Here is a 27622-nt window from a genome sequence, read left to right on the forward strand (position 1 = left end):
AGAGGGGGCCAGAAGGGAGGACTGCTATGTGAAAGACAAGAGGAAAATGTCCGAGCAGAGGAAGTCCTGCTGTCTGCGGAGGATTTCAGAGGCAGATTCCACCAGTATGGGCGCTTTCCCACCCACACTCTGCCTGCCTGGGGAAAGGGAGAGGGGAAGACAACTGGAGGGGTAGAGGCGGGTCACCAGGGCTCCACACCCAGCTGCCCAAACACAGAAAGTGTAGAGAGGGAGGAATCCTCAAGAGAGGCCTGGATCCTCAGTCCCTCAGTAGGTAAGGCTGGACCCCAGGGCTAAAACCAGTGCAGGTATTCCAGAGGAACTGTGGCCCCAGGTGGACCTCTGGGTCTTAGGAGGGGAGAGGACTGGGGGCCCAGACTCTGGGGTCCCCGAGGGAAGAGGAGGGAGAGCTCTGGAGGCTTAGATTTCTGGGTCTAGGGCAGGACAAATGCTGCAGTTTGGAAGTTGAACCCACAAACTGGAGGAAGGAGGTTAGGGGCTCCCTGAATCTGAGGTGCTGCCTGCTGAGTTCTGAGGAGACGGGAAGTACTGGTTTGGGGGTGAGGGCCACAGAACGTGGCCAGTCAGATCCAAGGTCGAACAGGTGCTGGGGCCTGGACTTTGCCTCTGTAGGACGTGGACGACCTGCCTGCCTCTGCCCCACCCAGAATCCCTTCCCTGAAGGCTCACCAGCCCCAAGCTACAGAGGGAGTTCCAGAAGGACAGGGACTGGGTAAGGCCAGGGCCCTGGCCTGGAGGTGGGGGAAGGGAGAAGACCAGGGGAGACCAGGGTTGGGGAGGGGCCAAGGACTGAAAGCCATGGGAAGTAGCCACAGGGCCCAGGGCTAGGGCTTGGCTGGCTCCTTTAGACCCCTGCCCATTACTTCTGCCTGGGAGCCAAAGGGTCTCAGAGCCCGATGGTCTCCGTCCCACACACCTCAGCGCTGGTCCTCCCTCGCCAAGCAGAGAGGTTGCCGGCCCCAGGCCCAGCCCTTCTCCTTCCTCTGCAGAGCCCAGCATGCGGGGCCACCTGTCCCTTCTGCCTGCTTTCCTGGCACTCTGGGCTATTGCTGGTGTCTGGATCGTGTGAGTGTCGAGACCAGATGGACCTCCCCATCCCGGGTCTCAGGGAAGAGGTTGGGTCTGGACCCCTGGGTCTGAGGGAGGAGGCTGGGCCTGAGGGAGGAGGCTGGTCCTGGACCCCGGGCCTGAGGGAGGAGGCTGGGCCTGGACCCTGGGTCTGAGGGAGGACCCTGGGCCTGAGGGAGGAGGCTGGGCCTGGACCCTGGGTCTGAGGGAGGAGGCTGGGCCTGGACCCTGGGTCTGAGGGAGGAGGCTGGGCCTGGACCCCTGGGTCTGAGGGAGGAGGCTGGGTCTGAAGGAGGAGGCTGGTCCTGGACCCTGGGTCTGAGGGAGGAGGCTGGGCCTGGACCCTGGGCCTGAGGGAGGAGGCTGGGCCTGGACCCTGGGTCTGAGGGAGGAGGCTGGGCCTGGACCCTGGGTCTGAGGGAGGACCCTGGGCCTGAGGAAGGAGGCTGGTCCTGGACCCTGGGTCTGAGGGAGGAGGCTGGGCCTGGACCCCTGGGCCTGAAGGAGGAGGCTGGTCCTGGACCCTGGGTCTGAGGGAGGAGGCTGGGCCTGGACCCTGGGTCTGAGGGAGGAGGCTGGTCCTGGACCCTGGGTCTGAGGGAGGAGGCTGGTCCTGGACCCTGGGTCTGAGGGAGGAGGCTGGGCCTGGACCCTGGTCTGAGGGAGGAGGCTGGGCCTGGACCCCTGGGCCTGAAGGAGGAGGCTGGTCCTGGACCCTGGGTCTGAGGGAGGAGGCTGGGCCTGGACCCTGGGTCTGAGGGAGGAGGCTGGGCCTGGACCCCTGGGTCTGAGGGAGGAGGCTGGGCCTGGATCCCTGGGTCTGAGGGAGGAGGCTGGGCCTGGACCCTGGGCCTGAGGGAGGAGGCTGGGCCTGAGGGAGGAGGCTGGGCCTGAGGGAGGAGGCTGGGCCTGGACCCTGGGTCTGAGGGAGGACCTTGGGCCTGAGGGAGGAGGCTGGGCCTGGACCCCGGGTCTGAGGGGCGACGGGTCTAGAAGTTCTGTCAACAGAATGAAGTGTTTGGTTAATGGAGAGAAAGAAACGTTGTGCTTGAAAGTCCCCTGCTCACTTTGGTGTGCTCCTCCCCCCAAAGGTTTGGAATCTCGGTGGCCAACAGGTCTGTGGACCTCTCGGAAGGCTTCCCCTTCATCAGGTAGTTATGGCCTGCAGGAGGAAAGCATGGGCTCTGCCTTGGAGGAGCCCCTGGACGGCCCTTTACCTTTCACAGCGTCTGTGGATCCGACCCCCCGCAGAGCTGCCTCTTCAGCCAGGTGCTCAATGCGGGAGCTGCCATGGGTAAGTCTTCCCCAGCCTCGCCAGTCTCTGAAGCCCAAACCAAACAAGCCAGTCCCCCAGTCCTCCTCCCTCCGACCCAGGGTCCGGCCCCAGCTCTCCTCCCTGAAATCCGGGAATTGTCCCCTAGCCCTTTCCCGTGTCCTCCCCTTCCACCATCTCCACTTTGCTGGGGACTCCAGCCCACTGCCCTGTCCTCCCAGCTGCCTGGATCTGCATTGTGCGTTACCACCAGCTCCGGGACTGGGGCGTCGCAACGTGTCACAACCAGTCGATCCTGTGGTTGGGACTCCTCTGTGCTCTAGGGGCGTCCATAGTAGGCAACTTCCAGGTGAGATGCAGCGGGCGCCCGGGGCACCCCTCCTGGTCCGGCAACTGTGGACTACAATTCCCAGCGTTCGCCGCGGCCTCCGGCAGCCGGCGTCGGAAGCCGCAGTCGCAATGCCTCCTGGGACATGTAGTTTCCGGGCTCACCACAGTCAGGGAGGCGGCGGTCTGCATGGGGCTTTGGGGGGCTCATTGTCGGGCAAACTTGTGGAACCCCAGGAGGCTGGGATAATTTTGTGCCAACCCCTGGTTGAGTCGTGAAATTACTTCGGTTCACTCATTCTTCGTGGTCGGCCCAGCTGTTGAGTGTTCCCTCTGTAGGAGGCGTTACTTTGTGGACGTTAATTCCGTCATTACCCCCCAGAACTCTAGGTAGGTCCTTTGGGTCCTATGCTAGCGCTTTCAAATCAGCTTGTCCTTGCTGGACCGAAATGAACCTAGATTTGTAGACTCTAGAACCCACAGTCACGAAGCTCTGTAGATATTTATAGAATAATGAATGGACAAATGATAAAAAGAAATTGTAGTGATTTATTTTGCTATTTTATTTTACTGTCATGTTCCTGAAACCCAGCCTGTCTCGCTGATATAATAGGAGCTGGGGAGAGAACACAGGCTGTTCAGACAAGAGGCTTTCTCCCCATCTCATTTGCATAGCAGTTCATTCACTCACTCATTAAAGCCTGCGTTCCTCAATTTATTACTATAATATTATTATTATATTGCTTCCCTAAGGAGTCATTTTAAACATTCCCCCAATTTTTTTCCTCCCCCAACAAAATTTTTAATGCTTAAAAACTTTAACATATATATCTGCTGTAAGTCACAAACCATTGATGGAGTTTTTCACCCTCAAGAACAAATTTTTACCTCCTGGGAGGCAATATCTGTCCCTGCCCCTTTTGAGAATGCAAGATTTATTCCACTGTTTCCTGAGCATCTACTTTGTGCCAAGCACTGTTCTAGGCATTGAGGCTACAGTAGCGAGCAACAGATTTAAGCACCTGCCCTGTGGAGCTGACAATAGCCGAGGTCCCTGGTCAAAAGCCATCTGTCTGGCAGTTCTTGGGTGGTCCAGGGCCCCTCTCTGTTATCACCCTCCCGCTGTCACAGTGTTCCTCTCAACTTTCCTTCCTCTGTTCCCCCAGGAAAAACACCAGAAGCCCATACACCTGGTGGGGGCCTTCCTGGCCTTCATCATGGGCAACCTTTACTTCTGGCTGCAGCTCCTTCTGTCCTGGCGGATGAAGGGCCAGCCCCAGCCCGGAGCCCCCTGGATCTGGCTGCTGCGCCTGAGCCTCTGCAGCCTCTGCTCCATCCTCACAGTGGCCAGTATCCTTATTGGCATGGGGGGGGGCAGGACATGGGGTCAGTTTTCTGCGCCCTTGCTATGTGCTGCCGAGGATGTCCTTCTTGTCTTCGGGCCTCAGTCTCCCACAGGATCATCACAGAACGTGCTGGCTTCGAGGTCAGAAGGCCTGGAGTGGGGTCCCTTCTCCTCCAGGTGTTAGCTGGGGGGAAATTCCGCTGCTGCTTTCATGCCTCTGTGTCCTCACTTACCAAGCGCAGGAAGAACAGGTCCACCTGATTGTGAGGAGTGAGGAGGACAGTGCACGTGAGGTGCTGAGATCTGTGCCTGGCACGCAGGGAGGCCAGTAGTCCCGGGAGCATGACATCTTAGTCTGTTTGGGCCCCGCCTCGAGCCAGGCATGGTGCTGGTGTCTGAGAATGGAGGCAGGTTTAGGCAGGGGAGGCTCTTGGCCAAAGCCCGTGGTGGTGAAGGTCTGAGGAGTCAGTGACGGGCTGCACCTCTCTTCCCAACTCTGAGTTCTGTGGCTTCAGGGAAATGTCTTGAAGTGGTCGTGGTGAGAGTATTTACACCAGAATGTTTGCCAAATGCTCCAAGGAAAGCCGGTGTTAAGCGTTTGCCAGCACGCCTCTGCGGGAGACTCAGTCCTGCTCATTTCTGAGTCACCCCAGAAGCAGACACGCTCCAGCAGCCTGGCACACCTCTGGGTGGGACCCGTCCCTCTGAGCCTGGGTCCTTATCCTTTATCGTTATGAGTAATTCTGATAGGGAGTTCAAGTGCATGGAGAGACAGCAGGAGCCTCTAGTCAGTGAGCAGGCTGGAAGGACGGCTGGCTGCAGGAGGTGCGCAGGTGAGACGGCCATCTCCCTTCCCAGAAGGGCAGCGGGAATCCCACAGAAGGGGTGAGCAACTCCTGAGGGACTGGTTTATTCCCTTGCTGGAGCCCTGTTGGTAAGATCCAGCTGGTCCCTTGGAATCTTCAAAACCAGGGCTGCCGATCAGGTGGGTCGCAGGGAGCGGGAAGGAGCCATCGACAGCCAGCCCAGAGGGATGAGAGCTAGAAGTCCGTCAAGACGGGTCTGAGAATCTGAGGCTGGTCCTGCAGATGTTTGTCCCAGCTGGGAAGTTGGGGGAGGAACAGGTGTGTGCAGAGGCGGAAAATCAGCTGAGGAAAAGGAATGAGGAGGCTGCTCAGGCCAGGAGCTCAGGATCTCCAAGATGAGGGGTCGCAGGCCTGAGTGACGGGAGCCATGGAAAGCCCATGAAAAGGGCAGTCCTGGGGCAAGCACGTTCTGCTTGAGGACTCCCACCTGACTTGCTGAGACTCCCAGGGCGAGGGATGTCAGCCATATTTACCATCTGATCCCACTGCCTGGCACATAGGGAATTCGGAAATCCTTGAGTGAATGGAAAGACATCTAAGCTGATCTAGGAGGGGCAGGTTGGAGCTATATTTGATACAAAGGAGAAGGGGACTCCAGTGGGAGAGGTTCTAGGAAACAAGAACTTTCCCTGTGCGGCTGGAGCTCCGAGGCTGCGTGGGCTGGTGGTCTGGAAAGAGGCTTTAAGGAGTTGGGTTTGGAGAGCCAGAGAAGGGGAGGGGTGGGGCCTTTGAGAGGAAGGGTAGAGAGAGGGGACCAGCTGGCCCAGGTGGAGGAACAAGGGGAGAATGGGCTTGGGGGGGATGCGGTTGTGGGGGGCTGTGGGTGAGGTGGGAGAGGATGTCTGGGCCAAGCTGTGGGCAGCCCGAGCCTGGTGGGGAACACCTGGAGGTCGCAGCAATGGTGTCCTGCCAGAAGGCGGGGAAACGGCAGAGCTGTCGTGGAGTCAGGAAGGGTCAGCGGGACAGAGACAGGCCTGAGGAACCCGTGTGCACTTTAACCAGAGGTTACATGCAGGGATGGAGAGCGGGGATGGGAGGACTTGGGTCTGGAGCAGGAGGCGAGAATCTGAGCTGAGTGGGGAGCAGCTGGCCTGCCATTCAAGTCGCGGCAGGACGAACAGCTCATGAGAGACACCAGAGATGGCCTCGGCCTGGCCCTCAGTCCCACAGCGGCTGAGCTGGTGCCTGCGCTCATCTTGGTAGCCGTGTGGCCCTTGACTCTGGTGCAAAGTGATCATCCTCTACTTCTGGCCGCCGCGCTCTGCCTCAGCTATCTGTGAGTGGGCCGTGGCCATGCTGCTCTTCACACTCTTTGGCCTCTTCGCTGTGGACTTCTCCAGCCTGGACAGCTGCAGCCTGAGCCTTCAGCCTCGGCAGGACCTCAGTCCCCCGCCAGGCTCCCCTGTATCCCTGCAGGTCCAGCTGTAGCAGGCTCTCTGACCGGGCCCCGCCCTTACAGGAGGAGAAAGAACAGGCCAATCCCTGGTTCCCCCCACCAAGATGGACCACAGGGGGTCTCTCCTGCCGGCTGGCTCTGGGGGCTGCTGACCACTCCTGTCCTGGAGCCTAGTGGATGTGTGCATGTGGGGGCTTGGAGCAACCAGTCAGAGCCCACGTGCTGGTGCCCACCTGCCCTGCCATCCGGGCACCCAGGAAGCGAGGCCAAGGCCAGCCAGCTGTCCCTGATGGAGGCTGTTTATTATTGGTTCTTGTTGCCGCCGGTGGAATCAGAGACACGGACGCAGGCAGGCTCACGCGAAACCAGAATTCCTTCCGGAGAGCAAATCCGTACAGAAGGTTGATGGGGGGTGGGGGGTGAAGGACCAGGGGAGGAGGGGCCCAGGAATGGGGAGCTGGGGACACACAGGGACAGAGGGCCCTGTCCGGATCTGCTAAGCCACCCCAACCAGCTCCCATCCCTCCCCCACCCCACCCACAGAGTTTGATCAATAAATAAAATAATAAATTAATCAATAAATAAAATAGAAACGGCTCCCCATCCCTTTTCCCCCGAGAACCCACCCCCCACTGGGTATGGCCCTGGAGCCCCATCCCTACAGGGCAAGGCCGGTCTTGTGTCCCCCCTCCCAACATACTCCTTGGGCCTTATTTACAGATTCACAGTTGGGGGGCAGGGAAGGGGGGTGGAGGGGGCTCCCCTCCTTCCCCGGCCCCCTGGGGTCAGGGCAAAGGGGTCCCGTTGGTGGCCAGGAGCTTCTTGTCCTTGGGGGGGCCTCGGCGGGGAGAGCCGCTCAGCTCGGGGTCTGGGCGGCTGGGTGGGGGCTGCAGGCTTCGGGGTGGGGCACCGGCAGGCCGGGTCTGGGCCCCATTCTTCTCGTCTGTGAGGGAGGAAGAGGTTTTGTGGGGTTCCAGGGCTGCTGGACCAGGGCTGACGTTCCCAACAGCTGGTCTCAGGAGCCCCAAGATCCTGCTGGGGCGGAGTCACATTCTCCATCTGTGGGACTTGAAGCTCCTGATGTGGCTGCCAAGGGGACGCACCCTGGCTTTCCTAGGTGGGGAAGCACCCGGCAGCCCATGTGGCTTTGGAAACTGGCCCAGTTAGTCCCAGTGAGGCCTGGGCCCCTTCAGCTTCAGGTGACTCTCAGGGGCAGCTGCTGGGGCAACACAGGTCAGAGTCACCCTCACCTCTGGCTAGTTCCATGGGCATGGGGCCAGGGGGCCACTGCAAGTTGCTTGGGGGTCCAAGGCCCTCCTGGTTGGGCGTCCTGACTCATGCCACCCTGTGTGGGACTTGGCCTTCCCAGATGGAGGCTACTTGCTCTGGGGACTGCAGTGGAGATGCTGATGGCAGGGTGGTAGTCTAGCCATTTCCATGGGGGACTGAAACATTATTTGAGGTCCCTGATGGAGACCAGGTTCCTCTAATACATGCTGATGGCTGGGGACAGGAAGGGGGGTACCTCATTGCCATAGCAAACCCATGAAGCTCTGCTTCCAGGGCACCCTATTTTCTTTACAAGAAAGGTGGGCCCTCTTGGGACCCCTGGTTGCTGAGGCCACCTTTCCTTGGCAACGGGACCAATGGGCCTAATTTTCCCTCTGGTCCCCCCTAGCACCCACAAGGAGAACAGGATTTCTGACTGGGCATTGTGTGTGTGAATGTGTGGTGCAGGGGACTGAACACAGGGGTGCTTTACCACTGAGCTGGTCTCCAGCCCACCCCACCCACCTTTGTTTTGAGAGCATCTTACTAAATTGTTTAGAGCCTTGATAAGGTGCTGAAGCGAGCCTCAAACTTGAGATCCTCCTGCCTCAGCCTCCCGAGTTGCTGGGATTACAGGCATGCACCACCATGCCCAACTTCCAGCCTTTTTTAAAATTCTCTATTTTGAGACAGGATTTTGTTAAGTTGCAAAAGGTCTTGCTGAGTTGCCCAGGCTGGCCTGGAACTTGGGATCCTCCTTCCCTAGCCTCCAGAGTAGCTAAGGATTGCTGGTGTGCACCAGCGTGGCATGATTGACGTTTAGGGCTTAGATAACCCTGTGCTGCGAGGCAGCTTCCCTGATCTCTGCCTACAGGACACCAAATTGAGAGAACTAAAAATGCCTGCAGACGCTGCCAGATATCCTCCCCGGGGCGCTGTTCAAGGCTTGCCCCCCAAAGATGTCCACATCCTAATGCCAGAACCTGTGACTATGCTACCCCATGGGGCAGAAGAGACTGTGAGCTGGATTAAGGTGAAGCACCTCGGGTAGTGAGATCATCTTGGATTCTCTGGGGAGATGCCACTTGGCCACATGAGTCCTTAAAAGAACTTTTCCAGTTAATGTCAGGGTCAGCATAGTGTCATGGGCTCTGAATACACAGGAAGGGGCCATGGGCCCAGTAGCATAGGCAGGTTCTAGGGGGTGCAGAAGGCGAGCGTACGCTGTACCTAGAGCCTCAGGAGGCATGGTGGCCCTTGGTCACCCCAATATCAGCTCAGTAAATGTCATTTGTTAACGGTGCTTATTAACCCAGAGGCAAGAAACCCCATCAAGAGTCTCAGGTCCCAGAGCAAAGACCTGACCCTGGGACCCAGCATTCTACAGGGACAAGGCCACCATGGCTCCTGCCCCATTGCTGGGTCTCCTTTGCCTATTTCCATTCATGGGGCAGGGGACAGAGGCTGGGAAGGAGCAAAGAGACCTGTGAGGCTCCTGCTGCCAGACTTCCCCAGGGCAAGCGACTGTCCCCTGGTGGCCATGGTGTGCCTGGCACCTGCACTTGCTGTCTCATGGGACCCCTGTCCAGGAGAGGCCATAGTGCCTCAGGAATGGGACCTGCTCTCCTGAGCGGGAGCTCCCGTCCTCACCAGTACCACGTAGGCACACCTGTGTGAACGATGTGTCCCCCAGATTCGTCTGCTGAAGTCCCAACCCCAAAGTGATGGTATAGGGAAATGGCTTTTGGGAGGTGACCAGGTCATGGGGGCGGAGACTATGTGAATGGGGTTGGTGCCCTTGTGAGAGACCTGGGGAGCTCCCCTGCTCCTTCCCTCAAGTGAGGACTAAGGGTGCGCCATCTATGAGCCAGGGACGGACGCCAGCCAGGCACTGAGTGTGTTAGTGCCTTCCTCTTGGACTTCCAGCCTCCAGACTGGGGACAATGCATTTCTGCTGTTTCAGAGTCACCCATGGTATTTTCTTTTCGCGGCTCCAAGGGAGTAAGACGTTTTGGCAACAAATCCTGCAGAGGGAGGCCTGGCCTCTGCTCCGCCCCCTGATTGCTACAGACCACTAGGCCCTAGCAACAGGGCCAGCTGAGGCCTGAATCCTCGAATGCCAGTGACATCTGAGTCCTGCAAGACCATCAATTTGTCCAAGTTTCCAACTAAAAGTCTTGCATCCCAGAACCTCCCATCAGTGCCAGGGAAACCAGGATGACGGGCCGCGTCCTGCAGAGCAGAGGTCCAGAACCTCTGTGCCAGGATGTTCCACTGCCCCCAGCTGCATGGCTACTCCGGGAGGCCAGCATTCAGGTGCCAGGGGTCCCTTCTCTGGCCTCAGCACACCCAGGGCCAAGAAGCCCAACAGGTGGGCTGGCTTCCTCACCCTGAGGCCCTGTCTGCCTCCGCCCACGGGCCCTGCCACTCACCTGCCAGGGCCTGCACAGAGGGCTGGTCGTGAGTGCTCAGCAGCTGCGCCTGGATGGTTTCCACCACGCGCTTGAATCGTCGGCTGGGACCTGGGGGCAGGCGACAGGAAGCACTGACTTGGGAGGGTAGGGAAGCCCTCCTGGCGGCAAAGCCCAGCCTCTCCACCAAGCGAAGACTCCTCTAAGCCTCAGCTTCCCCCACTCTGTGGGGACAGCATAGAACCAGGTTTGCAAATGGGTCTCGACCTTGCTATTTAAAGAACCTTTCAAACTAAGACACCCTCAACTTAAAATAACAACAGGTGTGGGTTTCTATTTAAATAGATGCTGTTGCTTATTTGTTTCTAGTTGAGGCCTTGAAGACCCAGACACATGAGAAAAATGAGGGGGAGAAAAAAAAATTAAAATGAAGAAAGTTCTGCGTATTAGTCTTAGGGGGAGGAAAAAAAAGGGCTCTAATTCTTTCCAGTGTCGGGGCACCCAGGGTTCCCCTGCAGCCTGCTTTAGAAACCTCTGGAGCTCTCTCTCTCTCCTGGTGTGCAGTTAAGATCAGCGATGAGGAGAGCAAACAGAGATGGCCCTTGTTATCCAAGCTCCCACAGTGAGGATCAGGAACAAGCCGAGCTGGAGCAAGGCCTTCCTGTGGTTTCCATCTCTTGACCGATTCTTGATTGGCCATGGCTGCAGCCAGGCTCAGCAGGGAGACTGCTGCCATTGGCTGTGATGTCTGCGCTGCTTCGGGACTGATCTTTAAGGGCAGCATGCCTAGTCTTCATCTCATCTAGGATCTTAAAGTTGTAGGAAGAGCTCTGCTGTGGACCATGAGGTCAGGAGGCCAAGGTTAAGCCCCAGCTCTGCCCAGCTTATTGTGTGGCGTGGTCAAGTCCATTTACCTCTCCAGGACTCAGTTTTCTCTTCTGTAATATGGGAGACTGCTAACACCTCAGAGGCTGCTGGGGAACTTCCATCCAACGATGCACTCATTATTTACATTGCAAACTCTCCCCAGGGAAGAGAAGTACGTGGGGGTCTGTATGAGAAGGAGCTCAGCGCGGGGATGCCCTCTCCCTCTGGCTGCCCTCCTGGCTCACTCTCCTATCTAAAAGTCTTACACACACACGGAACACAGGGAGCAGTCCTGCTGACTCACCGGAGATGAGAGTGAAGGTGACGGAGTAGATGCCACCGCCACTGCTGCCATCCCGGCGGGGGGAGGGCTCTGGACCCTCAGAGGAGCTGATGTCCACCTGGAAGCGGACGGGCTTCTGGAAGACGGAGGGACCGCCACTGGCCTTGTACTCAGCCCTGAAGCTGGTCTGGGACAGCACACTGTGACTCAGGCTGGGGATCTGAAAGGCAACCCAGGATGGAGTGAGTGTCTCCCCCTACAACTGTCTGTGCTCCAGGAGAACAAGTCCCATGAGCTACCAGGGGAAGAGCCGCAGGAAAGGCCTTGGGAGGCGCCACTGCTTGCTGGCACCGTGGTTTCTTCTGCCCTAGAACCTAGAGTAACTGTGGTATTCAGCTGATCAGCTGAATCCCAGCTTTATGAAGACTGATATTTATGCCACAGCCCCAGGCTCTAAGACCACGAGAGACCCATGCTCCCTCCACAAGTACTACTGATAGCCACCGCCCCCGAGACTCCAAACACCATCAGCACCCTGAGCAGAGACCTGCACTCTGGCAGGAGACAGCCCCAAAGCCTGTTGGGAAAGGTAGTTCCTCCTGCCATCTCAGGCCTGGTGGCAGGGGGATGGCAAACCTCCCTGGCTGACTGGAAAACTGTCATCTGGGTTTGAACCTACAGGTCTCTGGGCACAAGAACCCTTTCCTGCCTCCCTGCCCCACACTGAGCAAACCCGACTGAAAAAGAACCCTGTGAGCCCCAGAAGTCAGGGCAGTCTGGGATGGCCACCAGGCTCTGTGGCTCTGAGAGGCCAGGCTGGATGCAGCCCTCACCGACAGGAAGGCGTGGACAATGTCCGCTTTGATGCTGCTGAGAGGTTTGTCCTTCAGCACGAGGAATATCTGTTCTTCTTTGTCCAAGGAGATGAAGTTCCCGAACCAGGAGCGTTTTGCCAGCCTGCATGGGGGACAGCAGGAGCAGGGCACAGGGGAATGAAGTCCCCATGCTTCCCTACCCACCCCACTCACTGTGGAGCACCCCCACTCTCCCCTTCCCAGTCTCACTCACTCTGGAGAGGACTCTGGGGTCAGGCTGGACATCTCCTCAGCAGTGGGGACTGGACAGGGAAAAGGAGGGAACGTGGTCAACACCTGTCCATCCATCACCCTGATGGCCAGCAGCCACCTCCTCCCAGGGGGTTCCAGACTGGAGTGGATACGCATTAGTCTCCCACAGCTAAACCCCACACCCAAGCGGCCTAGGAGGGAGAATTCACAGATAAGGCCACCGTGGCACCTGGGACTGCTCGCCAGCTCGCCAGCCGTGGACTAATGGGAAGGGAGCCAGAGCAAGATGGGCATGTCCTTCAGGTGAGCTCCTCCTCCAAGGCTGGAAGCTGGCCTCCCCTCTCAACGCCTGCACCTCAGCTCAGAATCCCCTTCACCGGCTCCCAGAACCTGCGAGGCCAGCCTTCTTCCGGGAGGTCCCTGGGGACCAGCTGTTCAGCCCTCCCGCCTTCCCCACTTTGGGGCTCAGCAGGCGGCGCCCCCAGCCCCAGCGTCCCCAGGAGGAGACCCGTACCCTGCATCTTGCGCCGGTGGAAGCGAGGGGAGCCCAGGAAGCTGTTGCGGATGGAATTGAGACGACTCCTCCAGGCTGCTCCCCCAACGCCACCGCCCGGGCTGGGAGGCGGCGTCGTCCCCGGGGTCCCGGTGGGGCTCGCCCGGGGTGTGTGCAGGGGTGAGTGCAAGGGGGTACCCCCAGAAGAGCGCGGGGAGCCTGGGGGCCCGGGAAGGGGCGTGGAGCGGGCACTGGGGGGCGGGGGCTGCTCCCCGGCGCCTCCGCCTCTGGGGCCCCGGGAAGGCAGCGTCTGCGTTTTGGAAGTTGGCGAGCCCCCGCCGCGGGCCTCATCTCCAGCCCCAGGCTCCGGCGAGAAGGAGAAGACCGGACTCTGCGGAGGAGCGGGCCGGTGAAGGCCGCCCGCAACTCCCAGGAGGCGCTGGCGCACCGCCCACACCCGCCCACCCGCCAGGGGCTTCTCGTCTTGGGAGTTCCCTCCGGGAGGCTGAGGCCCGGCGCAGGACAGTCTCCACGTGCTCTGGCAAAGCCTGGCACACAGTGAGCGCTGTTAACTTCTTCTAAGTAAATAAATGAACTCTTCAGACACACCCAAAACCCAATCCTAAGGAGGTGGGAATGGCCATGTGACTTTGATGATGCCTGGGCCTCTGTCCCTCCAGGGACTAGGAGGCTGCATGGGATTGTCATCTTTGCTGCTCAAGTTTTGCTACACAGTGATTCACCCCCGACCTCTCTGGATTCCCTGGGGACCTGGCCTTACCCTTGGGCTGCTTAGAGGGCTGGAGGACAGACCCGTGGAGGCTCCACTGACACTGCGGGATCTGTTTCCAGAATAGATTAAAAAAAAAAAAAGGTTGAGAGGATTTCGAAAGGCTCAGACTTCCTCTCTCTCTCTCTGTCTCACTTCCACAGTCCTTCCAGATGAGGAAAGGAGGCGCAGAGAGGGAGGTGCCTCGTCCCAAGCACACATCACACTTGAGGCTGAGTGGGGTCTAGAACTTGTACTCCCTCCACACCGGGGGACCTAGTGTCCTCCTGGAGAGGGCGGGCGCTCCCACCTCTGGCTGTGCTGGGCCATCTCCAAGGCCCGTCGGGTGGGCACGGGAGAGCCACCACCCCCAGCATCCGTGATGCTCAGAACTTCCATGGACTTGCGCTCCGGCCTTCGCTTCCCGTGCCGGCTCAGCATTGGGGAGTCCACACGCTTTCGTGGAGGGTCTGAGGGCCAAGAGTTTCAGCCCAATCAGTGGCTGGATTTGCCCAGCGGAACACAGCACTTATATAACTGCCTTCTAAATGCTCAGGTGGGGAAACGCAGGCTCAGAACAGAAAAGGGTTTTCCTAAGCGTCCAGCTGTTTAAGTCCAGAAGCCCAGGGCCTGCAGTGGCTTCCTCCCTCGGGAATCCCGGGGCCCCTTCTCACCAACATCGTTGCGGGGAGGCAGGTCTTGGTCCTCACAACTGGGATATCGCTCTTTCCGATCCAACAGCAGGTAATAGATCATCTTTTCTTGGTTCTCCCTAAGTCGGAGGGGGGAGGAGGTGAGAAGAGAGCTGAGGTCAGAAATCGGCTCGGAGGCCGCATCCCCTCAACTGCAGTGGCTTTTGGGGCTCAGTCCCAGTCAGCAATTAGGCCTGTAGTGCGGGTTTCTGGGTATCAGTAGGGTTGGTCTGCCACGGTTCAGTGCACGACAGTTTCGTAAAACTCTAATAACAATAATACCTAACGCCTGGGTTCTTAATAAGTGCTTGTGAGTACTATATAGGGAAGGCGCTGTCCAGGCCTGTCTCCGCATCTATTTACTTTCCCATCTAATATTTTCCAGGCTGATCTCAGTACTCCCACGCTGGAGCTGTAAAGCACACCCCCTCTCTGGGGTCCTCGTGCGCACGAGGCCCCGGCGCCCCCTGCCGGCGCTGCGGGAACTGCAGCAGCTCGATCCACGCGCGCAACCAGGGGCAAAAGGGTCTTACTCCTCGCTGCGCAGCTCGCGGTGCAGCCGCTCGCGGTCCCTGAAGCAGCCCAGTGACGCCATACTCTCCAGAACGTCGGGATCCAGCTCTCCATTGGAAGGTAGGCTCCGCATGGCTACCCTGCGACCTGGGGCTGGCTCCAGGCACGGGTCTGGCTCGTGTTTCCCGCCCCTGGAGATGGGGAGAGACATTATCCGGAAACCCGTATTCGCGATGGGGCCTTCTTCATCCTAGACGCAGAGTCCCGGGCCTCAGCCTGCTCCTCTCTCAGGATCACGACGCGCTGGGTCCCCAGCCCCACCTCCCTGACCCTGGCTGAGCCCCAAGCCCCTTCTCCACCTGCGGCCTCCTCCCCCAGCTCCCAGAAGTCTGAATCCCTAGTCCTTTGTCATTCAGGAACTGTAGCAGATACCCCACCCTCTCGCCCCCTGTTTTGGCCACTGTCCTTTCCTTCCCCAGGGACCCAATTGTCCAGTTGCCCCTTACTCACAGATACCAAGGATGTTTTTGAATCTGCTCCAGCTGTGAGGAGGAATTGCAGAGAAGCAGAAGTGAGGTGGTGTGCACACAGTAGGTGTGCAATTAAAAGTTGACTGGGAAAGACCCCTGACCATGCCCATGCCCGCCAGGGTCAGGATGCCATATATTTCTCCACCTAGTGGCGACTAAGCATCACTACGCACCGGAGGCCCTACTACGAGCTTGCCGCATGCGCAGTGCCATTCCTCGGCTAGGCCAGTCAGTGCATGCGCCCTTCCTCTGCCAGGGGCTCCCTGGTCCAACCTTGCACTACCTCCTCTGCAGTTTCAAGGTGCGGATTTTGCTGGACTTCTGGCTGCAGCTCAGGTAGCGACCCGCCCCCTATCACCCCAAGGATTAATGGGCAGATCCATGAACCCCCTTCTGTGACTCCTCTAGGGATTCTGTCTCCACCCTCCATTGAGCACCTCTGCAGGTCCCCGCAACTCACGCTAAGCCTTTTTTCCGGCTCCACTTCGATCATCCCCCTCAGGAGGCTCTGGCAGTCTGGAGGAATGAAGTGGGGCATGTGGAAGACGCCGCGTTTCACCTTCTCCAGAAGCTGGCGGAGGTTATCGTCATCAAAGGGCAGAGCCCCCTGCGCGAGACATAACAGAACCCTTTACACAGAGCTTAGGATTTGTGAGGGTCTCAGCACTCGAGGCGCATCCGCGTTTCACCTCCACCTCAAGCACAGCTCTGCTTTGCAGACGGGGAAACTGAGGCACAGAGAAGCTCGGCGGTTGGCCCAAGGCCGATCGATGCACTGTGCTCAACAGTAGAGCGGGCCCTCACAAGGGGCAGTCAGGCACCAGCGCTCAAGAGGCTGGAATGGGGCTATTCCTTGAATGCAGGTTTCTCCCCACACCCCAGTTTTGGGAAGGATACTCTTCATTAGTTCGTTCATTCATTTATTCATGGCAAGGTGAACTCGTGTGTGTCCAGCCAGGGTCCCTCAGTGAACAAAATGAGCCCCTGCCCTACAAGAGGTCACACTGCAGACCAGGGCAGTGAGCAACAGCCATCCTGTGGCAGTAGTGAGTGTGGCTTCTCACGGAAGGAGCCCCTGAAGCAGAGACCAGGGTGAGGCTGAGCCCCACATCCAGTAACCAGTGTCCTCCTGGGAGGGGGATGACCCCTTCTGTGACGATGATAAGATGATAAACACCGTCATTCAAGAGGTGAGGCAGGAGTCCTGCCCAGCCCTATGGGGGAGCGCGGCTCTGCTGACTCCCTGAGTTTGGGTTTCTGATCTCCAGAACTGCTGGAAGGTATCCCTACACCTATTTTGTGGTGACCTGTAACAGCAGCCCTAGGACACGAAAAGAGAAAGGAAGAGCGTGTACCCAGGAAGGCATGCATAAGGACCACAGGTGACAAGAGTGACCGAGGAGAGGCAGGGCTGGCACCGCAGAGGTAGGTGGCAGTGGGTCACAGGGGCCCCACAGAGAGGCAGTTCACAGCAGCCAGTGTGGTTGCTGGTGCCCACCTTTTTTTGCATATTTGTGTTGCTGCTGACAGCTGTGTGACCTTGGGAGGTAGCACCACTTCTCTGGAAACAGCAGTGGGCAGTGACACTATCCGCCTCAGGGACGGCGTCAGATGAGCTGCTCAGTACAGCGCAGGGCTCACAGTGGGGCTTCCACACCCACGGGCTGTTGTTACACATCCAACAACTGCGCCCTGCGTATCCCCACTCCTGGCCAATTCACTAGAGATGGCACAGAGGACAAGACCACATCCTTCCTGCATGCAGCTCTGCCTGGGACAGTGGCAGGTGCCACACACACACGCCCAGGTACCAAGCAGCAGTGGCTGAGTGAGCAGCAGTTGCATTTGGAGGGAGAGACAGACAGTGAACAAATGGACCTGTGGAGTGAGACAGGTGGGGACGTGGGTGCGGGGCAGGGTAGGGATCCGAGGCACAGCAGGGCCAGGCGTTAGTGTGGTGTCAAAGACAAGAAGCAAGCACTCGCTGGAGAAGACCGTGAACCCGAGGGCTTTCCTATGTGTCCCAAGTGCCCAGCTGCCCCAGTACTGGAGTCTGTGGATGGACAGCGCAGGGTGTGTGCAGGCAGGAGAGGGGACCCTGGATGCCACCCTTGGGGTCAGGAAGCCTGGGTTTGGCCCCGGAGCCTAATGCATAGTATGGAGCCTCAGTTTCGTCCTCTCTGTGACAAGGACGTGATGATCCTGCCAGGAGGCATTAATGTATGGATTAAAAATGAAACAGTGAGGGCTGTAGCTCAGTGGTTAAGAGCTTGCCTCGCGTATGTGAGGGACTGGGTTCGATTCTCAGCACCACATAACTAAAGAAATAAATAAAACAAAAATTAAAAAAAAAAAGAAACAGTGACCACACAGCCGACCCTCACGGCTGTGCTGTAGGAAGCCACCCTGAGGTGGCTCAGTGAGGGGGGACCAGGCTCCGACGGGAAGACGTTCCTGTCAGCCCCTCCCTTAGCTTGCCTTTGTGTGTTTCTGTTCCCAGACACCTTTGATACATACTGTGTCACTGACACTGAACTCATGGCCATCGGCACTGTCACACCTGCAGGAAGCTCCTCCGACACAGGCATTCCCTGAGAGGCTCATCGCAGGCTCCCTGTGCTTGGGGATCCTAGCATGGTGCTCGGGGGCCACGTTAAACAGGGAAGTCAACAAAAGCCACAAAATGCAAAGAGATTGTGGGACGGACTGTGTACTGGGTAAGAGCCAAAACAGGTCCCTGGTCAGCCTTGACTGGGCTCCTGCAGCCGGGTGGGGGCTGGGCCACTCAGATCTCTGCTCTGTGCATGTCCAGAGGGCCACCGTTAGAGGTCCTCAGGTGCTGATTTGGGGTTACAGCTAAGCTCTGAGAGGTGCATTTGCATTATGCAACCTGTGCTTCCACGACGACGATGGCAAACCACGGTCATTCATGATCACTGAGCACCACCCCCCTGGCTCAGTGTGCAGCACTGGACTGAAACCCTCTCATGCAGGTACAGGATGATTCCCACTGTGTGGCTGGGAGAGGAAAGTGCTTGCCCAAGGGAAGGGAGCAGAGTTGAACTTGGCCTCTCACCACTGGCTGTAGAAGGCGGAGCACGTGGGTGCACTTAGGTGGCTGCCCGGGGGCCTCTGCTGTTCCCCCACAGGGCTCTGAGCCCCAGGAAGGCAGTGCCTGACTGGCCTCACTCCCCGTGGTGCTGGCCACATAGCCTAGTGGTTAAGAGACCAGAGGTTGATCCCAGGCCTGCCACTGATCAGCTGTGTGCCCTGGGCCGGCCACTTCCCCTCTCTGGACTGCTGAGCGGAATGTGCCTGAACAGAGCAGCTCACTTATTGATACATGCTGCATACGGCAGGGTTCACATGTACCAGCTCTGGGGTTGCAAAGATCAGCCGACAAAACAACAAATCATACAAAGAATAAAGGCCTGACATGGGCCCCGACCTTGGGAGCTTCTGAGAGAGAAAGGAAGGGGGACATGGATGAAGGCATTGTGCAGGAAACACAGTGACACTGACAGTTGCCAGGAAAAAGACACTGCTGACTGCAGGGGCTGTGACCTCACGGGGGTGCAGAGGCCAAGGGAAACTCTTGGGAGAAGTGACCATGGAGCTGAGGGCTTGAAAAGTCTACATGTTTACTAGGTGAGCAGCAGAGCCAGCAGGGACGGAAGTGGCCTGGGCAGAAGGAAGAGCGGTGCAAAGCCCTGTGTTAGGAGCCCCTGGCAGCCCCCAGCCCCACGACCCCAGTTATTACAACACTGCAGTGCCCAGGACCCAGCCAGGAACAGCCCTGTCCCAAGCCCTCCAGCTGCTCCTGGGTGCCTCCTCCCTTCTGGGGACTTCCCTCAACCCTCCACAGTCCCGTGACTGGAAGGCCAGCTCGGGCACAGAGGGCTGCTCCAGGACCTGGGTCTGTTGGTTGGCGCACACCTTCCCACCACCAGTATCTCTGGGAGATACCCCCAGAGGCAAGGATGGATGTGAGGTTCTCAGGCCCCCCCAGCACCCCCGCTGGGTAGGACTGTTCCAGAGTCGGGCAGAAGCAGCGAGGGACACTTACCACAAGCAGTGCGAACAGGATGACGCCACAGCTCCACATGTCCGCCCTGCGGCCGTCGTACTTCTCCCCCTGGAAGGAGAAGGGCTGAGCTCGGTCCCCTCCCCGCTGCCCCTGCTCCCCCGCCCCCGCACCTACCCCTCACTCACCTTGATCACCTCCGGACATGCATAATGGGGGGACCTGGGAGCGAGAGCAGAGTGAGCCTCGGGTGGCCCCAGCCCCTCCCCAGGGACCCAGGAGCCACCCCACTCACCCGCAGCTGGTCTCCAGGAGGCTGTCCCCCACCTGCAGGGACGCCATGCCGAAGTCCGCGATGCGGATGTTGTTCTTCTCGTCCAGCAGCAGGTTCTCTGGCTTCAGGTCCCTGTGGCTGAGACCAGGCAGGTGGAGCTGAGCCTCGCTGCCGCCCAGGAAGCCCAGGCCCCACTCACCAGCTCCAAATGGGACACTTCTGGCACCTTTTTATGACAATCACAGCATTCCCCAAAGTCTAAAGCTGCCCCATGCACCCAATTGGCCTGCTGGTCAGTACCTCACTGGCCAACCTGACCTCATCTAGGCCTGCACACTCCCACCTCCCCAGGGATATTTTGCAGGTGATCGCAGACGTGGTATCATTCTATGCACACTCATTTAAGCAGGTGCAAAGGGAGATATTTTGAGGTTAAGTAGGGTGAATATTGAGCTGCTTCTTCAAAATGTCAAAATATATCCACACTGAATAAAGAAAAACCTTCCATCCCAAGCTGGTCATCCCTCCCTCAGGATCCTCCCAATCCTGTGCGACTCCTTAAGGCTTAAGGTCAGTGTCTGGGAGTGGAGAGGGGGCTGTAGGACCGCAGTTCCTATTTGGAAAAGTCCAGTACCAGGTCAGGCTGAGTGTTCGGCGAACACCGCCCCCTAGAGGCCAGAGTCCTGGATGTCAGGGTCGACAGTGTTGGGTTAGCAAGGAGGGGCTTATTAAAACCATCAGCTCTACCCCAAGTGTGAGCCCCTCCACCCTGATGTCCACTCCACCTCCAGAACATCCCAAGCGGGTGGAGTGCAAATCAAGGAGGCTAGAAGGTGAGGGTTTCCTCTCTGCACTTCAGGTAATCATAAAAATGCTGTGTATTTAATATCTTGTTTTGGGGACTGGAGACAAGTCAGTGAGGAAAAGGTGATCTCCTCCTGTGGACGTTCATATGCCAAAAAATGAATTCCACCCCTTACTTCACACCAGTTACCAGACATAAACGAAGAGCTGAACCTAGAGCCGGGCATGGTGGCACATGCCTGTGATCCCAGCAGCTTGGGGGCTGAGACAGGAAGACCACAAGTTTAAGGCCAGCCTAAGCAACTCAGTGAGACCCTGTCTCAAAAGAAATACATACATAAATAAAAAGGGCTAGAGCTGAAATTCAGTGGTTAAGGACCCTTGGGTTCAATCCGTGTGACCAAAAAAAAAAAAAAAATAAATAAAAAGAAGAAGAAAAGGAAAAAAGCTGAACCTACAACTTCTAGAAGAAAGCACAGGTGGAAATCTGAGCGGTCTTCAGTGAAAGGTTTCTAAAACTGTACAGAAAAAAAACTGTAAAAGAAAAAATTAATCAACACATCAAAATTTTAAAATGTTGTTGCGGGGGTGGGGGTGGGGGGTGGCACATGTACACTCTCAGCAGCTCAGGAGGCTGAGGCAGGAGGATCACAAGTTCAAGGCCAGCCTCAGCAACTTATCAAGGCCCTAAATAACTCAGTGAGACCCTGTCTCTAAATAAAAAATTGAAAGACTGGGCATGTAGCTCAGTGGTAAAGTGCTCCTGAGTTCAATTCCTAGTATTAAAAAAAAAAAAAAGTTATTCCTTGAGTTATCTCTTCTTCCTAGAGTAAAAAATTGTTACAACTCCCTAATAAAATAAAGGTCCATCAACTATTTTTTTAAAACTGTATATATATATATATATTTTTTTTTTTTCTAGTTGCAGACTGACATAAGAACTTTATTTTATTTATTTATTTATGTGGTGCTGAGAATCGAACCCTGTGCCTCACACATGGTAGGCAACCCCTCCACCACTGAGCTACAACCCCAGCCCTTAAAAAAATATTTTTACAAAAGACTAAACATTTTTTTGGGGGGGGGTACCAGGGATTGAACTCAGGGCACTCCACCACTGAGCCACATCACCAACCCTACTTTATATTTTATTTAGAGACAGGGTCTCACTGAGTTGCTTAATGCCTCACTTTTTTGCTGAGTGTGGCTTTGAACTTGCGATCCTCCTGTCTCAGCCTCCAGAGCCACTGGGATTTCAGCCTATGCCACCGGGCCCAGCCAAGACTGAACATATTTTTTAAAATAGCTAAAATATGGGCAAAGAATCTGAACAGACATATCTCCAAGGAAGATACACAGGGAGGATGGGCATAGAAGAGACGGTGGACTGAATCAGACACTACTTTCCTACATTCATATATGAATACACAATCAGTGTAACTCCACATCATCTGGAAGTGATGCTCCATGTAGGGGTAATATGTCAAAATACATTCTACTGTCACGTATAACAAAAATAACAAAAATTAATAAAAAAGAAGATATACAAATGGCCAGTAAACATGAAATAAGATGCCAACATGAGAAATCATCATGAAACTTCAAAGCGCCACTTCATATCCACTAGGAGGGCAATGAGCGAAGGACAGAAACAGCAGGTGCTGGTCAGTAAGTGCAGGGCTGGGGCCCACTGTGCTGGTCAGTAAGTCCAGGGCTGGGGCCCACTGTGCTGGTCAGTAAGTCCAGGGCTGGGGCCCGCTGTGCTGGTCAGTATGTGCAGGGCTGGGGCCCGCTGTGCTGGTCAGTATGTGCAGGGCTGGGGCCCGCTGTGAAAGGCAGCCTGACAGTCCCTCTCAAGACCAGAGTCACCATATCATCCAGCAGTTCTCCTAGGAATGTACCCAGGAGAACCAAAGCACAGGCATATGCAGGAGCTTAGACACGAGTGTCCTGATACCGTCAAGAAGGGGAAAACCCGAAAGGCCTGCTAATGGATGAATGGAGAAATAAAGATGACCCATCCATCCCACGGAATATTACTTGGACACAGAAAGGAACAAATGACATGCTATAACATGGACCATCTTAAGCCAGACACATGAAGCCTAAGCTGTGTAATTGTATTTATAGGAAAAGTTCAGAAGAGTGAAGCCATTGAGACAAACGCAGGGGACTGGGTGCCGGTGGCATCAGTGGGGAGTGACTAATTAGTGGGTCTGGGGTGATGTCCATATTGTAAAGTCACACAGCAGTGATGCATGGCACTGCAAATGCATTAAAATTACTGAACTGGGGCTGTGGCTCAGTGGTGAAGCGCTTGCCTAGCATGCGTGAGGCACTGGGTTCGATTCTCCGCCCCAAATACACATAAATAAAATAAAGGTCCATCAACAACTAAAGAAATCTTTAAAAAAAAACCTACTGAACTGTAAACTTAAATAAAGGTGAACCATATGGTTTGTGAGTTGTGTCTTAAGAATATACAAAAGGGAAGAGACGTCTTCTGGGGCTGACCACACTGGCTTCTACACCACCTCCTATGTGGCCCCAGGGCAGCCCTTCCATGCACCTCCAGGGCAGCCTCCCCCTCACACTGCCCCTCACCAGATGGAGTAGCTATGGCAAAAATCCAGTGCAGACACGATCTGGCGGAAGAACTTCCGCGCCTCCTTGGGTGTCAGTCTCCCTTTCTTGACCAGGTAGTCGAACAGCTCTCCTCCAGAGACGTGCTCCAGAACCAGGTACCTGAGGGTACAAAGTGGGCAGAGGGCTGGAAGGGGCATGTGGAGGACCCAAGGGCCTGGGCTTCCTCTTCCATTGGCCCCTGAAAATGAGAGAGCCCCAATTCCCAGGAGTCCCTGGAATGAAAACGCTCCAATTCCACGAGTCTCTGGGACAAATAAGTCCAATTTCCACTAGTCTCTAGGAAGCCCAAACAATTTCCACTAGCCCTGGGCAGCAGAGGCTCCCATGTCCACTTCAGGAAAAGCTACACTTTGACTCCTAGGTGTTTCAGGAGATAAGGCAGCTCCATTGGCACCTGAGGTCAGAGGCCCCTAGGAAATCAATGCCCTCCTACCCTTAGACCCTGAAGAGTCACCCCTCTAACTCCCAGAAGCCCCTGAGATGAAGAGACCCAAATTCTCATTCACTCCTGGGCAGCAGCGATTGCAGTGTGCACCCCTGGTAGACAGACTACCACTCCCATGAGCCCTGTGAGGTTAAAAACTGCCAACTCCCACGTGTCTCTGGAATGTAGAGTGCCAGTTCCCATCAGCCACCTGGAGTCTCAAGACTTCAAATCCCATCAGGCTCTGAGAGGTTACAACTCTGATTCCCATCACCTCCTGGGAAGCAAAAGCTCACTACAGCCAGGACAGCCAAGATTCTAGGGTGGAGCCCAAACTCCCTGGGCCCTCCTCCAATGCTGCCAATGGAGTGGGAGTGGTAACTCCACCTGCTGAGACAATGGGCCTCCCATCTCCACACCTGAGGAGGCGTGAGAACTACAATTCCCATGAGCATTGGGGGCCAGGGTAGCATCCTGACTGGGGAATCCAGTCCAAGCATCCCATGGATACTGAAGTCACTGCATCCAGGGGGCTGGGTGGTAGGGGCAGGAGATCTGTCCCTTCTACTGCTGCCCAGTCCAGCTGTCCTTTGGGCCACCAGAGTCTAGACAAAGAGGTCCATTCTCTGGAGCCAGGACAGCTGGATCCTGCCCCATCCTTTCCAGGGGGCAGCTTTGAGATACTGACTCAGAACTCCTAAACAGGCCCATTTTGGAGTGTCCAGCCATGGCACCTGGACTGAGGGAAGGGAGGGGGGTCTTCCATGCTCCAGAGCGTGTGCGAGTTTGGGACGCTCCTCTGGGCTTGGCTTGGCTTTACTGCCTTAGCCAACAAGGGACTCTGCCTTGGTGAGGAGCTCTGGCTTCAGCACCCAAATGCCCAAGAGAGAATATTCTCTGTAGTGCAGCAGCGTGAGGGTCTGGGGCTGGGGAGCAGTGGGAGGCTCAGCTCCACCCCGTCACTCAGGTCCATGGCCATGCCACCATGAACGTGCCCCACTTTGTCTGATCTCAGAAGCCCAGGGGTAGCCTGGCTGGTGCTTGGAAGGAGAGCAACTCGGCCTGCTGTCCTTTTGCCAGGGCCAGGCCCCTCACAAGTCAGCAGGAGTGCCAAGGGCTGGCATGTGTACCCTGGGGCAGTCTCCTGCAGCAAGGCAGGGGCTGGGCCTGCAGCGTCCAGTCTGAGAGCCCAAGTTTGCCCAGGCTCCTCTAGGCCCTCTCTGGAGGTCTCACCCTGGCAACTTGGGGAGGGAGAAGGGGGCTGGGTGTCTATAAATACCTACAAATATTTCTTGTTCTCGTAGACGTCGTGGAGCTTGAGGACATGAGGGTGCTCGATGAGCTTCAGGATGGCGATCTCCCGTTCCACCTAAGGGCCAGGATGCAGAAAGCAAGGTCAGCATGGCCTCCCAACCTGTCCCAGCCCACAGGATGCCCCACCACACACCTTCATCAGCACTGACTCCGACAGCTTCTCCCGGTTCACAATCTTGATGGCAACCTTCTGGCCGGTGATGCAGTGGACCCCGAGTTTAACCAGCCCTGGGGGAGCAGGCCAGAAGTGTGGGGTGCTCTCTGCAGCCCTCTCCCTCCAGTTCCTAGGCCCCTTCTCCACTCTGTTTCCTCCTCCTTCCCTGCAGGTTGTTTAGCAGCGGCCTGAACTGCCCTGACCTGAACTCCCACAAAGCACAAGCCCTCCCGCTCCATGGGCCCAATTCAGTTTTGACTGTCCACTCATCCACTCCCTGTCCCCTCCACCAGCCTCCCCTGGGCTCCCGCCCCAATCCTGTCCTTCAGGCACGCCTGCCTATGTTCATCCTTACATCTTCTCTTTCTCCACTGTCTCCGTCATTCTCTTCCCCATAGAACCTCTTTTATTCTCGTGACCCCACGATGCCTTGAGTTCTCTGACTATCAATCATTTGCAAACCCGACATCTCCCAAAGAATATGACCTCATATTTTCCCTTACCCCAAACCTCCCAGACTTTGCATCTCCAAAACCTGATTTCTCAATTCTTTTTCAATCTTGTTTTGATAGCAGCCATAGGTGAAATCACACAAACTCCAAGGGTATGTCCATCCCAGCCCATTCCTCTTCCCAGATTCCTTAACTCCAGGACCTAAGTTCCCCAAACCACAGAGGCAGTCCCTCCTCCCCCAGACCCAGGGCTCCAGAGCTCACCCTCCTCCCTCAGACCAGGTGTCCAGCTTCCTGACCCCTTCTTCCTCCCCCTCAGGGCTCAGGAATTCAGGTCAGCAAGACCTTCACACTCTTAGAATCAGGATCTGGAGGTTGGACCTTTCCACTTCCTGTCTTAGGCTCTGACCCTAGCTTCACAAGGACCCTGCTCCACTGCCCTGGGACGCTGGTGTGGGCACCAATCTCACTCCCATCCATCCAGCAGCAAGGAGGCAGTGGGCAGCAGCCAGTGTTTAGCAACAGCAAAGGCTGATTCCCCTTGCCAGGGCCCCTCCTGGGAGATGCACCTTCTCCGTAGCCCACCTCGCCACCTTTCCCTCCTGTTTCCACACTGAGCAGCATGCCACGGCAGGGGCAGAATGCCTACCCACCAACGCCTGTCACCCCAACTGGCCGCCTGCTTAGCTCAGGCCCTAGATCAGAGGGCAGTGGGAGGAAAGAGGCTCCCGGGGATGGGAGCTCCTCCACCCAGCCTGCGGCTGTACTGCAGCACTGCCTGAGCTCCCAGAACCAGCCAGCCCCACATCCGCACCGCCTCCGTCCCCACTGTGCCCTGGACCCCCTCCAACCTCTGCCCCAGTGGGGCTGGAGCATTTGGGCCCCAACTCTCAAACCTATGAGTCCAGACCCCTCTTCCTTCCTCAGACCCAGGAGTCCAGGCCCCAGCCTCCTCTCCTCCAGGCGCCCCCCCCCCCAACTGAGTCCCCACCCCCTCTATCCTGGGGACCTGCAAGTCTGGCCACCAAGTCCTTTTTCTATGAGGGACCCAAGGGTCTGGACAGCCCTTGCCCTCTTAGTACCCAGGTCCCTCCCGCTGCCCCTACCTGCACCCTGCCGGGGGGCCGCAGGTATCCGCTCCGCTGGACTCACCTGTCTGTCCCTTGCCCAGCGTCTTCTCCAGTCGATAGGGGCCCACATATTGGGCGTGCTGGGGTGGGTGTGGGTGTGGGTGGGGGAGGTGGTAGGCGGGGGAGCCCCCACCGCCCTCCTTGGCCCCGGACGACATGGTGCCCTTGGTTCCGGCCCGGCCGGCCCCCCGGCCGCCCCCCCTGCGGCCGGTCGCCCCGTTCCTCCGGTGGGGGCCGGCGACAGCTCCGTCCCGGCCCCCCCGGCTGCTCCCCACCTCTCCGGGGGTCCCCAGGGGGCTGGGCTGGGCCCCCCCCGTCGGCGGGCCGCGGAGCTGGGGGAGGGGGGGCTGGCCCAGGGGGGGGTCAGGCCCCGGGAGTCAGCATGACCCGGGGGGGGGCTGCGCGGCCCCCCCTCCCCAGCTGGTCCCTGGCCGCCCCCCCCTTCCTGCGCCTCCCCGCGCCGGGGGGGGTCTGAGGTGCGGGCCGGCGGATGCTGCAGGCCGAGGTCCCCCCCGCCCCCCCACGCGCCCTCTCTCCTCCGCCTCCTCCTCCTCTCCGCCTCCCCCCGCCACCTCGTCCTTTCTCTCCGGCACGCTGACATCACCATCCGGGGACTCCGGGCCCTTCCCCAAAGTTAACCCTTTCGGAGGGGGGAGGGGGTGGCGAGGGGCGGGCCTGGGAGCTGGAGGGATGGAGAGGAGGTAGGAAGATGCTGGGAGGGGTGGAGGATGCAGGAAGAGAGAGGATGCCAGAGAAGACAGGGATGCAGGAGGAGCCAGGGATGCAGGAGGGGAGAGGATGAAGGGAAGGATGGAGAGAGAGATGGAGCCCACAGACGGGCAGAGATGGAGGCACACAAAGAGGAAGACTGACTGATGAGATGGCAAGAGAGAGCGGACCACCAAAGGCAGGGGTGAGGCGAGAGAGAGAGAGACACGGAGTGCTGGGCAGGCAGGGGCTGAGACAGAAAAGAGGGACTGGTCGGCAGGAAGGTCATAGAGACAGGGACAGGGGCCAGCAGGGGTGGGGATGTGATATGGAGAAAAACAGATGTGATGACAAGACAAATGCAGAGAGACAAAAAGAGGGAAATGGGTGGGGACTAACAGGGGACATGGAGGGGACACACAGGTGAGGAACCAGTGCTGGGCAAGATGGGGACAAACTGGAGGCAAGAAGAGGGGGAGGCAGAGGCAGAGAAGGGAAAGAA

General features: G+C 57.3%; 2 protein-coding genes across 3 annotated transcripts; one reads left to right on the forward strand and one right to left on the reverse strand.

Annotated features, from left to right (window-relative positions):
• Positions 1-959: 959 nt before the first annotated feature.
• Tmem150b (transmembrane protein 150B) lies at positions 960-6835 on the forward strand. The gene is made up of 6 exons (XM_058574780.1): positions 960-1086; positions 2181-2240; positions 2316-2383; positions 2584-2711; positions 3856-4039; positions 6132-6835. Exons 1-6 carry the CDS (start codon positions 1019-1021, stop codon positions 6326-6328), a joined length of 705 nt encoding a protein of 234 aa, XP_058430763.1. The 5' UTR covers positions 960-1018; the 3' UTR covers positions 6329-6835.
• Positions 6836-6940: 105 nt separating this feature from the next.
• Brsk1 (BR serine/threonine kinase 1) lies at positions 6941-26586 on the reverse strand. 2 transcript variants are annotated; one of them, XM_046431079.2, is made up of 19 exons: positions 26435-26586; positions 24810-24904; positions 24646-24731; positions 22897-23037; positions 19510-19626; positions 19403-19436; positions 19257-19325; positions 15651-15797; positions 15171-15202; positions 14681-14851; positions 14130-14227; positions 13766-13925; positions 13468-13528; positions 12708-13077; positions 12195-12243; positions 11960-12083; positions 11148-11346; positions 9998-10087; positions 6941-7239 (listed from the first exon to the last, which is right to left on the reverse strand). In XM_046431079.2, exons 1-19 carry the CDS (start codon positions 26568-26570, stop codon positions 7082-7084), a joined length of 2337 nt encoding a protein of 778 aa, XP_046287035.1. In that variant the 5' UTR covers positions 26571-26586; the 3' UTR covers positions 6941-7081. The 2 variants fall into 2 exon arrangements, with proteins under 2 accessions (XP_046287035.1, XP_046287036.1); XM_046431080.2 differs by lacking the exon at positions 26435-26586 and having other exon boundaries at positions 24642-24731.
• Positions 26587-27622: the final 1036 nt, after the last annotated feature.

Source organism: Marmota monax, unplaced genomic scaffold (genome assembly GCF_021218885.2).
Source record: "Marmota monax isolate L192 unplaced genomic scaffold, Marmota_monax_Labrador192_F-V1.1 WCK01_AAM20220418_F8-fsc00215, whole genome shotgun sequence".
In the NCBI taxonomy this organism is placed as follows: Eukaryota; Metazoa; Chordata; class Mammalia; order Rodentia; family Sciuridae; genus Marmota; species Marmota monax.

What these genes read in the sequence shown, in the direction of transcription:
- Tmem150b (XM_058574780.1), top strand. Translation starts at nt 1,019, where the DNA reads ATGCGGGGCCACCTGTCCCTTCTGCCTGCTTTCCTGGCACTCTGGGCT. An exon ending in ATTGCTGGTGTCTGGATCGT is followed by an intron (nt 1,087 to 2,180) that starts GTGAGTGTCGAG and finishes CTCCCCCCAAAG; the next exon opens with GTTTGGAATCTCGGTGGCCA. An exon ending in GAAGGCTTCCCCTTCATCAG is followed by an intron (nt 2,241 to 2,315) that starts GTAGTTATGGCC and finishes TACCTTTCACAG; the next exon opens with CGTCTGTGGATCCGACCCCC.
- Brsk1 (XM_046431079.2), bottom strand. Translation starts at nt 26,570, where the DNA reads ATGTCGTCCGGGGCCAAGGAGGGCGGTGGGGGCTCCCCCGCCTACCAC. An exon ending in CGCGAGCTGCGCAGCGAGGA is followed by an intron (nt 14,228 to 14,680) that starts GTAAGACCCTTT and finishes CCTCCGACTTAG; the next exon opens with GGAGAACCAAGAAAAGATGA. An exon ending in GCCCTCTAAGCAGCCCAAGG is followed by an intron (nt 13,078 to 13,467) that starts GTAAGGCCAGGT and finishes GCTCCTCCGCAG; the next exon opens with AGTCCGGTCTTCTCCTTCTC.